The 18165-nt window shown below is 41.1% G+C and overlaps 1 protein-coding gene across 2 annotated transcripts in view; it reads right to left on the minus strand.

The window, feature by feature from the left end:
• Positions 1-6619: 6619 nt before the first annotated feature.
• RIC8B (RIC8 guanine nucleotide exchange factor B) overlaps positions 6620-18165 on the minus strand; it is a 53642-nt gene continuing 42096 nt past the window's right edge. For both annotated transcript variants that reach the window (XM_075068679.1, XM_075068681.1), the window contains 2 exons: positions 16963-17082; positions 6620-6993 (listed from right to left, as the gene is read on the minus strand). In XM_075068679.1, coding sequence (XP_074924780.1) covers positions 6882-6993; positions 16963-17082 — 232 coding nt within the window. In that variant the 3' untranslated portion in view covers positions 6620-6881. The remainder of the gene's footprint in view (positions 6994-16962; positions 17083-18165) is intronic.

Here is an 18165-nt window from a genome sequence, read left to right on the forward strand (position 1 = left end):
TTAAACCCTCCCAGCAGAATAAAGCATGAGATTTCCATGCAAAAAATCAGAATATTTAGATAGTGTCAACAATTTCCCATGAAAATTTGTTTTAGAAACCTAAAGGTTATTTTTGAATGAAAAATAGATTTTGTTCATGCAACAGGTTACTGGCCCTTTAAGGCTAGAGGACGTGTGTCCTGCACAACTGAGTGTGCTAGATGCATTTCCAAAAATGCATAATCAATAGACAAGAGGTAGACTCCCAAATAGCAAAGTTAGGTCATAGGAGTCTCCCTAGCTGTCCTGCCCAACTCTACTACTAGCAAGGAACGTCTCCTTCTTCCTACCTGCACAAAGGAGGTGCTTTCTGCAGGTCAGAGCCAGATGTTAGACAAATTGGGTAGAAAATATAAGGAAGAGGTAGCTGTCCATTTTCATTTGTCAAACTGAAAAGTGCTATATGGAGCCTCTGAGGGAAGCATGTCTGAAAGAATAGCTGACAAGCTAAGTAGTCAGGGAGCGAGTGTGTGTGGATATATAAAATGTCAGTGAAACCCAAGACAGTGGGAGGGCCTGATGAATCCATAGGACTTAATTCAAAATACCGTTCAGGTCTAATCAGCACCTGCTTTTGGGAGCTGTATCAAGAACTGATGCCACAATGCACAGGTACAGCAACAATTGGAGAAAGAGCTTTGTGCGTAAACTAACAGTGATGATTCTCTGGTTTCATCAGCTTATCAGCCGAATAACCAGAAACCACACGATGTTCATGTTAGCTGAGAAAAATCAGGGAAACAACTTCTCTTCTGTCCCAGAGGAATCATGGGGAAATTAGTAATACAGAGAGCAAGTTTTATATAGGGAATATGCAAAGTATCCTAGGTCACAGTGGAGAAGATACTTAGATCATGGCAAAATACCACTAAGAATCCAGTGTCACAGGATTGCCAATAGGGAAATCACCCCTTATTGTCTATGTTCCATTCACTATAAATTGTGACAAATCTCTGTCCTTGTCTCTGTGGGTCCCGCGTTTCCTGGTGGATTTCACTAGCTTCAGAGGCTCACTGTGATCCTCCATGTAGCCACTCTCTCTCTAGAGGCCAGGGTCACAGCCTTCTGAGCCATCTTCATCATAAGCCAACAAGGGAGGTGAGGAGAAGCTATCCTCCCTTGCACAGTCTTTGTTGTCTCCCAGTCTCAAGTGATTAATCAGGGGGGCAAAGAGCAGAGCCCGGGTCCACCCTCTACTCCAGGCTCCAGCCTAGGGACCCTAATAGTATCAGCTATGGTAACTGACTTTTTAGGAACAGGACACGTACAATTCCCTGGGCTACTTCCCCACAGCAGCCCCTCAAGCTCCACTTCACCCTTACCTCAGGGTCTCCTTCCTTGTGTCTGATATGGTGTGTACTGCTCAGTCTCTCCAACAGCACAACCTCCTCCCACAGCTCCTGACATGCGGCCCACCTGACTAACTGGAAGGTTTTTAACTAGTTTCAGCCAGCCCCTGACTGGCTTTAGGTGTCCCAAATCAACCTACCTGTCCCCCACTGCTTTCTGGAAGGATCTTAATTGCCCCCAGGTGTCTTGATTAAACTGGAGCAACTGCCATTTTGTTACCGTGGTAACAGGGATTTGTTTAGCCTGGAGCTAACATACCTGTTTCTCACTACTTTCCTATAGCCGTCTGGTCTTGCCCCGTCACAAAGGACAATGGGTAACATTTTCAGAAGTGACTTAGGTTCCTAAGATCCTTGATTTTCAGTGAGATTTGAGCTCCTAAGTCACTTTTGAAAATGGTACTTAGGTGCTTTTGAAAGTTTTACCCAGTATCAGAAAGTGACAGATCCAGTAACTTCCATTGGATGCGAAGATTGACTGAGCCCATCATTATTATCCAATACAATTACATACAGTAGAACTAAAGCTTATTAAATTCAGAAGCAGACTGATGCTTTGAATAATGTCCAATGCCTGCCTCAAGACTTTTAGCAGAAGCAAAAACTAGGCCATGGGATGATAAAATATGCTAAAATAATCCTGTTCTACTAGCACATGCTATAGTCACCCTAATGTGTTTTACAGCTCTCCTCAGTCATGACTCTCCAGTAAAAGATACTACCTCACCCACCTTCTCTCTCTAGAAGGCTGGGACCAACACAACTACAATACTGCTTACAGTCCCACTAGACTACCTATCGCTACTTGTGCATTCCTACACCCAGAGAGAGAGAGAACAACCAAGCAGCTCCACCACTCTTCTGAATCAAGTGTATTTTCATCTTGATTCCTTAATATTGTCCTAATATTTTCTCATATATTCAACAGCTGTAGGCTGGGCTCAGCACAGGGGACATGCAGAGGTTCATGAGAAGATCTGTCCTTAAAAAGTGACTGAAGCTACTGCTAAATGTCTGGTTTTCTTTGAAACCAGATACATTTTTTCTTAAACTTAGAAAAGCCTCACTTCACTTAGACTATAAGCTTTTCCAGACAGGGACTGTGTTGTGTGTGTGTGTGTGCAGCACCTGGCACAATGGGACCCTGATCCCGATTGGGGCCTGTAGGAGCTATTGCCATACAAATTAACTCAAAAAGGGAAGCACAGCCTCCAGGCTCATTTAACAATATTCTGTGAATCACACCAAAATGCAACATGCAGCAACTGAGAGAGGTGCAGCACTGGGGAGCAATGGGAGGAATGTCAAACTCATTAGGGAGACATGGCTGAATTTAATTTTAATTAGAGCCCATGGGGCAGAGCTATGAAGTCATGAAGGGCCCTATATGCATTTGCAGCGCACAGCAGACGTATCAATGGGAGTTTGGGATAACTGAAGTTAGACTATGAATGGCCACAATAACCAATATTGTGCCCTGAAGTGCTGAGCAACTGCAAATCGATAGGTCAAGGAGAACTGGGGGTGCTAGCCTCACTCAAGCCCTTAATAAATTAGCTATTGCCTCTTTAGGGCCGCTATAATGGCTATTTTATTCCTCACCTTCCCTATGTCTTTCCCCATCTCAGTGTTGGGTTCTACGTGGGCTAGTGCCTGTGGGCCTTTTTCCTTCTTTGTGAGCAGTTAGTTTGAGCAGTGCAGTTGCTTGAAATTTAAGGGGGCTTAAACTTAGAACCCACCAGTTATTCACAACCATCCTTCTCTGACCTAGACTCCTATCGCCTCCTTACCTCAGGTCTTCCTTAGGGAGAGTAAGGAGCAGATCTCTTCCTGCTGCAGTTTCTATGGTGCTGTTCCTGCAGACTGAGGAAGACATCGCAGCATGTGCACGTTTTCTTTCAAACTTAGAAGGCTACATACCACCTTTCCCCCTCCCCCAAAGCTTAAATTCCACAGAACCTGAACCTGTCGGGGAGCCAGATTAGGGTGACCAGATATCCCGATTTTATAGGGACAGACCCAATTTTGGGGTCTTTTTCTTATATAGGCTCCTATTACCCCCCACCGCTGGTCTTGATTTTTCACATTTGTTGTCTGGTCACCATAAGCCAGATTGATACACAGTGTGGGTTGCAGGTAGCTTGCAGACAGTGTTTTGTATCCATGCTGCAGAGGGATGAAATGGTGAGGCAGGACAAAGAGCCATCTCAAAGAAAAGAGAGAGAGCATGTGGGGAGTGAGAAGAGCCTTGTTTTTTTTCCCCAAGGAGGAGCTGCCAGGTCTGCAGTAACCTTCATCCCCACTCCCCATAAATCTTGCTGTGTAAAGTTAACAGGATAATGGAGTGAGGTTTTGGGACATTGCCCTAGTAGAAAGTTACTCCATACACTTAATGAGACCATGTTGCAATCTACTAAGGAGGAGTGAATTTACATGAATTACTTCAAAGCTGGAACATCAGCCAGATTCAGGTACTGAGTCTTCCATTCGTGCCTGTCACTTTAAGCAGTGTCCAGTGGGTGTCTGAAGAATATACACTCTTATTTTGCAAAATAAACCTTTAAACAGGAAAACAAATGGCTGTGTTAATCAGACTGGCAGAAGCCCAGTGTTGTGCTGTCTATTCTGAGGTCCCTTGACCCTATATAATTTATGTTCCTCCCTCTGGCCTTCTGGGAAAGATCATTTTAGAGTTGGTAGAATACATTCAGGGAGCAAAGTGTGATCTTTCTGTTTAGTCAAAATTACCTTGTGTCGATCCCTTCCACTTTGCAGGACGTCTTGCTACAGCATTGATTGGTGTCCATAATCCTAATCTGTGTATGTTTTATGGGAATCTACTCCTGAGACAACAGCTCCTGCCCCTGTAGGAAAGAACACGCAGAGCCGATACCAAGAGACCTTCAAATCCTCATTAATGAAGCTCATGAGCTGTTGCTCCTGAGGGGGAGAATTTGTGAATTCTCCAGTTGTCATCTTCTACACCATTAACCTTATCGTCTACAGAGGGCTGATGACAATTTGTGTAGAGCAAGCACTGCCCACAGGTAGACTCTTCCACAGTCAGACTCCCGTTATTGGAGGAAAAACAGAAATCAGTCTAGAAGTAACTATCTGGAAGAAGACAACTACCAAAAACCACCTCATTAGGGAAACTTGCACAAGATGGAGGAGTGGGGTCCTGTAGTGGCAGAAATGGGGCCACTCTTACTTTTGTACATGGCACAGAGATATTATCGGTGCATTAGAAATGTGTTTGCTTTGGCCAGTTGCCTTCTTCCTCCAACTCAGGGCAGGAGCAGTGGCTGGCTTCACTTCTGCAAGGTGGCTTGAACTCTACTTGTTTTGATGCAGTATGAAGATATAGTCAGATTCATCAGGCAATCTAGAATTGCCTGGATTAGCATACCACATTTGTAGTGGTCTCAGCTTCAAAAATTCTATAATATTAATTTTGATATCCCTGGTGCTCTTTAAAGTAAAAGGGCAGGCTCCTGACTAATCTCTCCCTGAAGTGAGTGAAACTCACACCTTCTAAGATACCATCAGTGGGCTTTTCCTTTCCAGTCCTTTAGGAAGTATAAGGGATGCTAGGGAAACACCTCCATGTAACACATCTCTATGAAATCAAGTTCCATTTCCCCTGCTACACAAAATCACTCAGCTCAGGGAGCCATGTGGACAGAAGTGTGCACAGTTTGTCTTTAGCAGAGCATATGGACATTATAGTCTGTCCCACAACTCCACCAAGTTAAATTAAAAAACCCTCCCACCATCCCTTCTCCTTTCTTGACTTGATTTCCCCTCAATTTACACATCTGTTAATTTTCAACAAGTAGCACCTGATTCAGGAAAGTGCTTAAATATGCACTGAAGTCCATCCCTGGCAACAATTTAGAACACGCTTAAGCACTGTTCTGAATAGGGATATTTTCCTGAATCAAGGCCAGGGGCAGCAGCTTTGTATGATTTTTGATGGTGCCCAGAACAGATCCAAGTCGCGTCCTGCCACCTGCCTAAGGCTCTGGGAGGGAGTTCGGGTGCTGGAGGGAGTTCGGATGTGGGCTCTGGGTTGGGGCAGAGGTGCAGGAGTAGGCTCCGGGAGGGAATTAGGGTGCAGGCTCCGAGATGGGGCAGAGGGTTGGGGGAATGGGGCGTGTGGTGCAGGTTCTGGGAGTTGGGGAATAGGTTGGAGCAGGGAGTTGAGGTACAGGGGACCAGCTCAGATGGCATTTGGGTGTGGGCTTTGGGCTGGGATGCAGGAGCGGGTGCATGGGGCAGGCTCTCAGAGGGCATTTAGGTGCAGGCTCTGGGCTGGGGCAGGGGTGCAGGAGAGGGTGAGGGGTGCAGCGCTTACCTCAGGCGGCTCCCAAAAGCGATCCACTCCCCCCTCTGGTAGCAGCTCCTAGGTGGCGGGCAGGACACTCCATGCACCGCTGCCCACAGGCACCGTCCTCACAGCTCCCATTGGCTGCAGTTGGCAGAGTTGGCACTTGGGGCTAAGGCAGCATGCAGAGACACTGCCCTCCCTCTCCAGGGGCTGCAGGGACGTGCCAGCAGCTTCCTGTTGCTTCTGGAAGTAGAGTGGTTGGGCAGGATGCACCTTAACCCTGTTGCGATGCTGGTGGTGGTGGCAGGGGCCCCAGGCCCTTTTAAATTGCCCAGGGGCAGCAGGCCGGGGACAATCTGGGGGAGGCACACGGGGGCAGCAGGCAAGGCCAAAGGAGAGACCCGGCCCCAAACTTTGGTGGAGCCAGGCTCCTGTGCTCTCATACAACTCAACTCCCCTGATCAAGGCCATAAGTAGTATAGGTTTCCTGGGTTTACTTCTGTGGCCCTGATTCAGGGAACAATCAAATACAGCTTATTTAAAAAAGAAAATAAAAATAGATTTAGCAGTAATCAGTAGCTGACCGACAAGTTAAATTTTGAAACAAATTGGTTAACCCATGGTAATGAATGGTGAGATACAATTTGAGGTTAACATTTTTTTTTTCTAAAGCAGTGGTAGAATCATTGAGCAACTGTGTAAGCAAACTTATGGCTTGACTAGGTCAGTCATATCACATTTAACATCCTTTATTCCTAGGGCAATTAAGTCATTCTGCTTCTTTAGCTGAAATTGTATTTTAGGAAGGGGTTGGGGTAAGATACCATAAACAAAAGCAAAAAAGGGAAAAAACCTATTGAAATGGAAGAGAAGAATCTAGCAAGTTTTAATAAATATTTACTTTTTTTTTGCATTGCAATCTTTTATTTTCATCTCACTGAAATACAATTTTCTTTACAATTAATAAACCGATCATTTGTTCCTATATAAATGGATTAATAAAAATGCAGAGATTACACCACAAGATCCATCATTCAAATATCCCAATAAGAAGACAAAGTGATGCTGGCTAATGAGAGGGTACAATGTGTAGATAAAAGATGTCGCGGCTCTGAGGGAAGATGCTGATCAAAGGAGATATTGACAGTGAAGCAGGTAATGCTTTAGTCTGAATCTGAACTGTCTTGCTCATTGGTTTGGTACTGGCAGACTGTCTCTTCCAAAGGAGTCATCGTGCCATCCAGTCGAACTCCCATTGGTTTTATAACTTCATCCCTGTAAGATTTTTTTAAAAAGTCTTAGCATATGCACACATGCATCAATCCACAGTTTTATTATATCGAGTGATATACACACAAACTATGTTTTTATAGTCTTCACAATATTCTTTAATGAAGATCTCCATTTTGAACAAGAAAGGGGAACAAAACAAATCCCAACTGGGGGTGGGGAGGACAGATAAAGACTTCATTCATGTAGGCCAACCTATTAAGCCAATTAAAAGATACAGGAAAAGTCAATGCCCAACAGACTCAGGACAAGGAGCAGGTTCACTGTTTTAAATACATACACTAGCTTTTCTTCTTTGAATTCTTTAAGAAGAAATGGGTGCCAAAGTTTCACCTGCCATTCTTGGCAACACACACAATTAAAATAGATGATTTGATACATATTCATCTCATTCAATGAAATAAATCATTCAGAACATTCTGCCTACACAACCTCTAGTGGTGCTTAAGTACTTGTTGATCCATTTTGAAACAGATTTTTTTTTTTAAATACACTATTGCTTTTGTTTGTAGCAGTTTAATTACAGGATTGACAGCCTTTTTAATCTCTTCAAAGCTCCAAAAGCCTCTCCACAGCTAATCCAATTATATCTACTCCACAAGCCACAGCCTCATCTAAAGATGATTAATAATTGATTAAAGCCAATCAAAAAGTATTAGCAAAGATTTATTTAATCCTCACATTTTATCACCTCATTTATTGTATGTGGACTATGGCAAAGGCTGTAAGGTCAAATATAACATTTTGATTTTCTAGTATAAAGCCCTTATTTTTAATTTTCATGATTTCATTTAAATATAGCGAGGATGCCAGACGCTAATTTACCTCAGATTTGAAAGAGAATCCCTTGAAACTTGTTTGTTGTCCCCAAAGACAACCATAACTTAAAGAGCAGAATTTAGTTACTCTCAGTGGGGAAATGCATTTCCTCCAACATTCTGCCTGTTCCTCACTCTCTCTTTAGGAGAGAAGAGAAGGGCTTTGTACAGAGAGTCAACAATCCCAATAATGGCTGTTACAGAAGCAGCTAGAAAAGCAACACAAGTTGCAGGGTATGAACAATAAGCCAGATATTATAAAGATGGGCAAGGTTTAAACAAGATACCAGAAACCCTAGTTTTGAAGAGTTTCATTTCTCTCAATAGAGAAAGGGAAACTATTTGCATAGGTGAGGCACTCAAACCACAGTGATTATTTGCACCAGACACAAACTCAACAGATCATTTTTCTAAAATGCCAGAAGAGAAAGCAAGTATTTGCTGCACTATGTGGCTTGAGACACCTTGAACTCAAGGAAACCAGTGTGGTTTTGCCACGCTGGGCTGGGCAGACTTCTAGGTATTTCTGCAAGAAGTCTGCAACCCTTGCATGCAGACAAGTAACAGTATGGCTTCTTTGCACATCTCAGTCTCCAGGGGTACCTGGCAGGGGGAGGGAATGTGCAATTTTGTACATCCACTGGCTATTCTCCTCGTGGAGGGGAACTAACTAGCCATGGGTTCTAGGACTGATTCTTCCTCCTTTTCTCACGTTGGCAATATGGGTTCTAGGACTCTCCTGACCATCTGAGAATATCCTGAGAAAATTCTTCCAGCATCTTAAGCTCTAACATGTATTCTGGAGAGGGAAAGAGTATCAAAAATATTTTCAAAATCTGATTTTGTAGGCCCAAACATTCATATCTAGTAATGAATGTATAGGGCCTGTGTTTTTCCTCCTGCCATTAGGCCTGCCAACAAGTCAAGTAAAGTCCGGCTGGTGAAGTGATTTAGAGTCTTTTCAAAAGGCATTTGGATGACTGGAAAGATGCAGCACAAGAGTCAGAAGCCTCTAGTAGGTAACAAGATCCTTTGAATCCCACAATTAAGCCTTATTACAGTTCAAATCCCAGGTGAATTTAAGTCTCAGTAACTCAGTCAAGCCTCAGTTAAGGACACATTTGCTTTTCTGTCATGCATACTAAAAGCTTCCCTCACCCATTGCTTGAAGTCCACAGTTCTTTGTTTAGTAAGTTTTTAAATTCCAACAGGAATAAAGGATCAGGAAATTCCTAGGCTTTCTTCCAAAACACTTTTACATCACAACATCTGAAACAGATCTCAAAAGCCACAGAATCATGTTGCTTACTAGCCATTTGGTCATAAGTCACCATATATCTGGGCACATTAAAAATATTAGAGGGTCACACTGCCAAAAGGACCAAATAAATAAAAATGGGGTAAAAGGGGAAAACAAAGCAGTCATGAGAGACCTGAATAGACCAGACTAACAGTTACAGTAGGACTTCAGTGTATCTGCTCAAGAAGTTCCATAAACACAGGGTAAACATCCATGCTACCCTGAAGTGAATGGCAGTTTTGCCATTGACTTCAATGGATCCATGATTTCACCCCTTGTTGATTAAATAAGAAGGTCCTGACACTCCTGGTCTTACCCATATGAAACCACAGGAAAAAAAAAACAAGGGCAACCTGGCCAACCACAGGAGTTTTAAAGGGACCTAGGGGGAGTGATGGCTCCTCAAGTAGCTCATCTCTACTGTGGATTAAGGACTTTACAGAGCCAAATAATAATTTGAACTGGATATGCTTTAGCAATAGCAGCCCTCCAGACAACTCATAATGGTGGCAGGAAAGGAAACTGAAGATATCTCAGTTCTTGGCAGCTAAGGTTGTATGAGCATGCGTCACCAGCAATCTCCTCTTGGTTCAAGAACTCTCGGACAGATAGCATCATTAGATCCTGACAGGCTTCAAGAACTCTTGGATTTCTCTGGCGTTATCAATTTCTAACACAGATTGTAGGAAGGAAGGCTATCCTTCCTATCTACGAAGGCTAGGGAGCTTGTATCTTGGCAAAGAGTCTAGCTTTTCCTCAAGTAGTAAGAACAGGGTCTGGAGAGTCCTCCAAATTTTCAGGCTCCTTAAGGTACGGTGGATCTGAGACATCTTTATTTGATCTGACTTGTCAATATCCATCTATAAAATAGAATTGCAATTCTAATATTGTAGAATAAATCCACAGGAAATGGATTAATGCATCAGTTACACATGAGGCTGTAACAGCTCTGATGCAGCTCCTCGGTGCCAGTGCTGAAAGGTAAGGGAAACTTAGAAAGCAGGAATCTACCTTGATGCATGTAGTATACTGAAAACCCAGTATTTTTATTACAATTTCCTCATAAGACTGTCAGTACCCATCTTCTACAATGCCTTCAGTGCAGGACATTTGCTTCCCAAGCTAATTTTCTGACTTTTAACCTTCCAAATAAAATGCAATTGAGGGTAAGTAATCTACAAAGCCTTACAGAGATCTACATATTTTTCTAGCCCACTAAGGCAACTGTTTTTCTTAATGATATTCACAAAAATCTAGGTGTAAGTATAGTGTCACAAGAAAGTTTTATGCCATTTCAATTGAAGTATCAGAAATAAGATTTGTATTTCCTGTGTGATTTACCTTGTAGATCTGACTTTATTTCATTTCTACATACTGCACAGAAATATACATTCATAGTACCTGAGATGAACTTGCTCTCACCAAAAGGAATCATTTTCAAAACTTATACTGTAAAATCTGTCAAGACACCATGCAAACAAGATGTGCATTCATATTAGCTTTTTTTTAAAAAAGTTTAAACACACTCAAAATAGTTCACTGAGAGCATAACTCAAACTAAGAGATTGACGCACCCCCTTAAAACACTCCCCCCCAGCTCATCCCAGGGCTTTGGAGTTGTGATCTGGCTCCATTCCACTTCCAGGCAAAAACCTGTGGCTCCACTGCTCTGGAGCTGCCGTGCGCTCCAGCTCCGGGCTCAGCTCCAAAGCCTCCCAATTTTATTTTTTATTTATTCTATAATTATATATATTATATATATATGAATGAATGAGATTATGATGATCAAACTCATGTATTTTTCATATCACGGTATACACCCTTCAAGCCACTATATTGGCTGTATACCATACTGCACTTGTGGGTGTCATTCCAAGAATGCTCATCCCACAGGGCTTAATTGTGAATCCTGCTGAGTACCCTTTGTTCTCCTGCACAGGCTTCCTGTATTACCAGACGTTACGGAGGAGGGGAAGAAACCACTATCAGGTTGCTACTCCCCTTCTCATGGAGGTGGGTGGAGCTTTGGGGCCATACTCTCCCCCCAACATTACATGTGCCAGTCAGTGCAGTTAAGCTGGCATGAGGGAAGTAAGCTGTGCCAACAAGAGAGCTGGCACAACTTATGACTTCTTGCTTCACGGGGAAGATGGGACCAGTCTGCAACAGTCTCCAAGTCAATCTGGTTCTGTCCCAGAATCAGGGCCAGCACAACTATGTGCTTCCTCTCAGCTGAGCTGGATTGCTAAATTCCAAACCACCCCACGGTAACTTGTGTACTTCGAAAGCGTAAAATGAGAAAGGAAAGGAAAAAAAACTAGAAGTAAAGAAAATAATTAGCAAACAAAATATGTGATGTTTGAGGATACCACAAAGCTAACTTTATGAGTCTGGAATAAGTGCATTACTCAAAACAACAAAACTCGTTGGGTAGGTTTGCAAGAGGAGTAACTCCACCAGTTGAAATAAAACTGACTTTGACATTTGCATACAACAGTCCTCACGCAGATCCTCAGCTCATGTAAACTGTCCTAGGTCCATGAACAATAACGAGTCACCAGTTTAGCACTGGTTGCTTAGAGACCTCAATGGACCTATGACAATTTATGCCAGTTGAGGACCTGCACCCTTCTGTTTGAAGTAAGGTAAAAGTCATCTTGGGGTTCTCCTTACAAATGCACACTCTTCAAAGAAAATAATTTCACATCTATGAAGTGTGATCACTCCACATTACAGGAGAGAGATGTTACTTCCCGCACGCAGTGGGTGGCAGCGTGAATTTTGCTGTATCCATTGAATATATATTATAAATGCAAATATATGCATGTACATATTAATAAAATTTGTTTAAATGTGTGTAAACATCCCCTAACGAGATCAAAGACTCTTTGCTGTACTATACGTGTTCCTAACACAAACAAAACATTCTATTCAAGTATACAAATAGAAAACACACCCTAATTAAGCAGTTGGTAAAATGCATTCTTTTCTCCCACTTGCAGATCTCCCAAGTGTCCCTTCAAATTTATCTATACAAATTTCAGCTTCCTGCTTGCCACTTAGCTTGATAACGATTCAAAAAATCATTCCCTTATTTTCAAGGGTACTTCTTTCTTGTCTATCTGTGTATGACTGGGCAGTATTGACACATGGAATTAATGACAGTGTCTGTATGAAACAACCGTCATGCAAACACCAGTCTGCTCCTTTGATAACATGGCATGTTTGAGACCTATTCACCTCCCTATAATTGAGTACTACATAATAGTTCCGATCCTTTCATGTAACATTATTTTGTTCTATGATTAGAAAAGGAAGGGGGAAAAAAATCTATACACCATTGCCTTCTTCATTCACCCCCTGATTAATGCTGTGTTTTTAATGAGTGTGGCTGCCATTTAGGCAGGTTCTGTTACATACTTGTTTTGTTGACTTCTGTTCAATGAAGAACAAAACCCAAGCTGTGATAATTGGGGACCATTTCATCACCAAAAGAATTCCTGCTATTAATACAAGGTTGGCTTGGAAAAAGCACCTTGACATTTTAAATTAGTCAATTAATATATAATTCTCCCATCATTTATAATGGAGAAAGTGTTAGTATATTTATCAGACATTTTAATTAACATGGAATATTTCCAATACTGTAGGATATAAACAGATGGAAAATTGCACAACAATGATTTAATTTGGCTAAATTTAGGCTTTTGCAACAGCAAAAGGTTATGTTAAATCTTTTTGCACAGCTTGGAGGTGGGTTTGGAAGTTCAGGCATATGAATGACTTACTATAGAGAGTAAACTGACTTGCAACCAACAATTCTCATTGCTGTAACAAGATGATTTGTACTATTTACTTACAAATAGGTTTTATTTGAAACAAATTCAGGGCTAACTCCAGTCACACAACAGCCTATCCAACACCTTGCCCAAGTAGTGTGGAAAGTTCTCCAGTGCTGTAGAGATTTCAAGGCCTTCCCTTCCCCTTGCATTTAAAAACATTAGAAATACATACATTACAATAACGACGCATCCTTGTCAGACCAAATTTGTACCAAAGTTTAGTTTTTGTGAACGGAACAGAGAGTTTTTATAAAACCAAGACCAACACACTTTATTTAAAAATCAAAAAACGATTTATGTTTAGGATAGGTTGTTACAGTAATACTGGTTTTTTTTAATACTTCATTCCTACATATTTTATGAGTGCTATCCTTGTATGTATTCCAACTTCTGATGAGTAATGAGCTCACATTCGGTATGCCACTTTCCTTTCTCATGGAAAACAAAACTCCAGATAACACTTCATTTGTAAAGACTGCAATTTAACCATAAAAATTCAAAAATACTTTAAAAAACCCTCAGTCTGTACAAAGCAGTTTTTCAGTTAGGTGCAAAAAAAACCATCTGAAACATTACAAATGTGTATATTCACTCTTCCCCTTCATACTACCTATATTTAGATGAAGGAAAACTGGATTAATTTTTTCCCCAAACTTGGCAATAATAATGCGTTCTCTCACAAAATCAACTTTGATCAGTGTTATCATGAAAAGATTCATTCAAGCACAACTGCCATAATGAAAAATTATAAGTAACTGAAAATAGAGGATATGCCAATGCAACCTTACCTCTAGTCTAATATCCATTGCATTTCTCTCCTCCACTAGAGAGTTAATAACTTTAAAGATGCCAATAAATCCTTATCACTTCCTTCCAGCTCCATCATGCTTGTCATCATTTAGCGTTACTAAATGCCATAAAATGGGTTCAGATGTTTCCTTGCTGCATGCAATTATCTCCTACAACAGGCACTTTTCAATATTAATATGATACAAGATACTAAAGTAGTCAAAAAATGGACAGCTTCACAGCTCACTACACTTGTGTCCAAACACATGACTGCTTGTAAAAGTTTATGCTCTTTTAAAAAAAGGTGCCATGTTTTTATTTCATACGAGTGCAATCAGTCATCAGATAACACATTTTAAAAACAATAAAAATAATAAAAAACAATTAAAAATAAATCAGATCTAGAATGGTCTGTAATCAGATGGGATGATTTTGCCATTTTCAGTCAGGGACTTATCAATCCTTTATATTTTTCTTTACTATGAGAATGCTAGTTCTTAAGAAGTTATATGCCGCTCCTGACATTTTCCTGTGGAATTTCTTTCCCTTTTTAAAACCTGTCGCCCTAACTGATGAAAAGCATGCTGGTGCTGGAAGGTGGTGATAATCATTTATTGGACTCTTTAAAGTGATTAACACTAGCAGAGAAGGGAAATACAATCAATATTAGACTATAGTTAAGACTGCAGTGGCATTTCTGCCACTTTTGATTATTTATAACTTTTCAGTATGGCAATATTTCCACTGCCAGCTTCCTGATGTGTTACTTCCTATAATGACAATAGGATTTGCAGTCTATCTAGGAGGAAGTATACCTGCCATTAATGATCTGCTTCAAGGCCACGAGCTTCAGAACCAAGAATCTAAGAGATTGTGGTCCTACAAGTGTAATTCCAGCATAGAAGAAAATAAGACTTCATAAAACATCTGGTTAATTTTCAAAAATTGTAGCAAAGCAGCTTTCAGTTTAATTTGCAAGTTACAAACAACCACAAAACATTACAGAGGGTCCCCGGTATACAAGAAGCTATGTTCTTGAAAAGGGCCATGGATACCAAAATGACATATACTGGGGACCCGCAGGTACAGCTGTGGCATAGGCAGACGAGGACACTTGAGTGGGCAATGACAGGGAGCAGAGGGGTAAAAGCGATCTGAAGGCCTCTTCCCCCCTCCAGTTGGCCTTGTGGTGGGGGGCGTGATAGACAATCTGGCCAAGGGCTCCCAGAAAAATGTGCATTCCCACTTCCTCCAGGCGATCGGGGCTTGCCCTGCTCCGCCCATCTGGGGCTCCGCGGCTGGAGCACCGGGAGAGCCCCTAACCCTTGCTCCATGGCTGGAGTGCCAGGTGGGGCAAGTGCTGGAATGGGAGCAGAGCGGGGACTGGGGTGGGCCAGGATATTAAGTGGGGCTACCCATATCTGTTGCATATCCGTCACTCATCAATAGGAGAATGTGTTCCGATTCACATCGGTGAGCATATCTGTCGTTTGCAACTTACAGCACAGTACTGCAAATAATGGATATGTGGATCAGGACTGATGTGAATCAGAACACACTTTCCTCTATTGATGAGCGACAGATAATGAAACAATGAATAAGGGAAAGACATATACCAGGGACCCCCTGTAGTCAACTGGTAGCATTAACTTTATGAAAAAAGTCTCTGTATTGAAAGGCTCAGACTGCAAGCACATGTGTGCAGTTCCAAAAAAAGGAGAAAATCCAACTACTTTTAAAAGTAGTTCCTCTCTTCTTGAATGCATGACTGGCAGCTTCCTGTTTCCATTTAGTATCTCTACAAACTGACCAACTGCAGTAAGTCACATTTGGTTAAAAAACAACAACAACAACAACAAAAACAACAACAAAAACACTCCAGTCTCCTGTAAACAAGTTTCATTTCCTTTAGTTCTCTTTTCCTGGTGGCATCTTTTTACATTCTTTTTTTTTATTTATTGAAAAAAATTAAGAACAGCCTCAAGCGTATGTGTGGTTTTTTTTGTTTTTTTTAATTTCTATTATAGTAGCGCCTAGGAGATCAAATCATGAATCAGGGCCTCATTGCAGTGGGCACTGTACAAACATGTAACACCAAGACAGTTCCTGCCCTGAAGAGGTTACAACCTAAGGCCTTGTCTACACTACCGGGGTAAGTCGAGCTAAGTTACACTACTCCAGCTATGTGAATAATGTAGCTGGAGTTGACATAGCTTAGGATGACTTACCGTGGTGTTTTCACTGTGCTGTGTCAACAGGAGATGCTTCACTAGACTGGCTAAACTGACACCTGCTGCATCAATTTTATCCAGCAACTTAGAAATAAGAAATGTCATTGCCAGTCTGCCAAGCCATCTAGTGCCGTAGGGTGTCCTCCACTGCTGTGTCTCATTTTGATCCTAAGTCGCTAGTGTATTTTACTCCCCAAACACTATATACTCCCCACCTTTTCTCCACCCCTATTCATTCCAGACTTACAGTCTCTTATGATCTGTCCGTACACTCCCCAACCTTCCCACTACTGCTTTCTCCACACAACCTTTGATTTCTTCTGTTCGTCACACCAGTTTCCTCCTAATCTGTTCTGAACACAATCCCTGCCATTCTGTCCCTGACTCTTGCTCCCCCCTCCAGGGTCTGGAAGCGCAAACAGCACACTCACATTTTATCAAGAAAGAGAGACTGTCTACAATCATCACTGCTACTTAAAAGTGACAGCAATGAGACAGACTGGAAAACAGTAAACCTGTCAAGAAGCAGGTAGGTTTTAGAGACTCTTGGTTTTTTAGGGTGTTTTATTATGTTGGTCAATATTTTAAACCAGATTTCTGAAGCAACTTGAAGTGCACCTGTCTCTCCATCCTGGCTCCTTTGCTTTACTGCAGGGAACCATCCGTTCAAAAAGGTCCTCTCCACATTAGAGTTAGATGGAACTGTGTTAAATACATGTTCTTGCTGTCTGTCAAAATGTAAGCATCATTTTCCTGTCCAATGAAAGTGGCCAAAACAGGGGGTAGGGGGGGGGAACAAACACACACTCATGCATGTGGATAACTAAAAAGCAAGCAAATTGTCCCACTGAAATTAATATGCACCTCTGACATAGTGAAGAATCGGGGCCTAAACCTCTGTCTTAAGAAGAGCTATGATTGAAAACATCCACTTTTTTTGTTTGATTGTAGTATTTTGGATACTGTAATATTACCTGGAAAGTTTATCAAACATGTTGACAAGTTTCATAGCTTCATATTCTTTTTGTTCTTCTGTCATTTCATCCATAGGGTTGGGCATTGGCTCCTCTACATGACCAGTGATAAGATTAATGCTGTGAGGGGTGGGGAAAAAAGATACTGTAGCATTTACATCTATAAATACATACAAACAAAATTTCTCTTTTTGGATTTTGACAGATAACAGTTTTAAGTTAATGCTCCCTGGTAGCACTGTAAAATTGTTTAACTCCTTCAGACAGAATTGCAAGTAGAATTCTGCAGTTCTTTTCATAGATGGTCTTTCTCCATATTGTTTTATATTCATTTTGTTGGCTTTGAAATTTATTATATTAGCTCCATGTTAAGTGCTCAAATACCCAAGTTTCACTAATACTCATTATGCCTATGGGTCAAGACTCAAAAGAGGAATTCTATTCAAGGTAGGCATTTTGAGTTAATTTTCCGGAACTATTACTTTTGGCGCCTATGGCCCAGTTCTGATGGTGCACTTTATCCTCAGATTAAATATGTGGTGGGGGTACCTTAAAATGGCATCACCACTTCCTTTATTTCCTTCTCACACTCATCTTTACTGAACCAAGCTTTACTAAGATCAGAGGCTGAATTTACAGTACTGGCTGCTAGGAACTCCCTTTCCTCCCTCATTTTTTACCTGAAAACTGAGAGTCAATTTAATATGGAAATCAAAAACACAAAATATAGGATACCACAAAGCATAATTTTTTATATATTTTAAAAAGTATGTCTTTTCAGAAAAGAATCACACTTCCAAAAATGAAATAATGAAAAATAATATTAAATAAAAGTAGCAGAGGAAGTTTCACACAAACAAAATGGCAAATCCCAGACTATATGCCCACAAATATTTTAAATTCAAAATGCCCGTAATTTATTATCTGGAAATTATAGGACTTCTTTTCAGGTCAGGTTCTTGAAAAAGAGACCAAGAGGAAGAGGCTATAAAGATGTCCCCAAAATGTGGGGAGACTGAAGTTTTCAATCTCTTTTCTTCTCTTAATGGAATATGTTGATTTAGAAAAAATGTGTTGCTGTAACCTACTGAACTCAAGGAGATTTTACAATAGAAGGTCCAGAAGAAACTGGAATCTGCACATTTTTAAATGTGTGTTTGAGAGTCTGAAAATAAAATGAAATAACCCTACATATATTTATAC

Source organism: Chelonoidis abingdonii, chromosome 1 (assembly GCF_003597395.2).
Source record: "Chelonoidis abingdonii isolate Lonesome George chromosome 1, CheloAbing_2.0, whole genome shotgun sequence".
NCBI classification, from domain to species: Eukaryota; Metazoa; Chordata; order Testudines; family Testudinidae; genus Chelonoidis; species Chelonoidis abingdonii.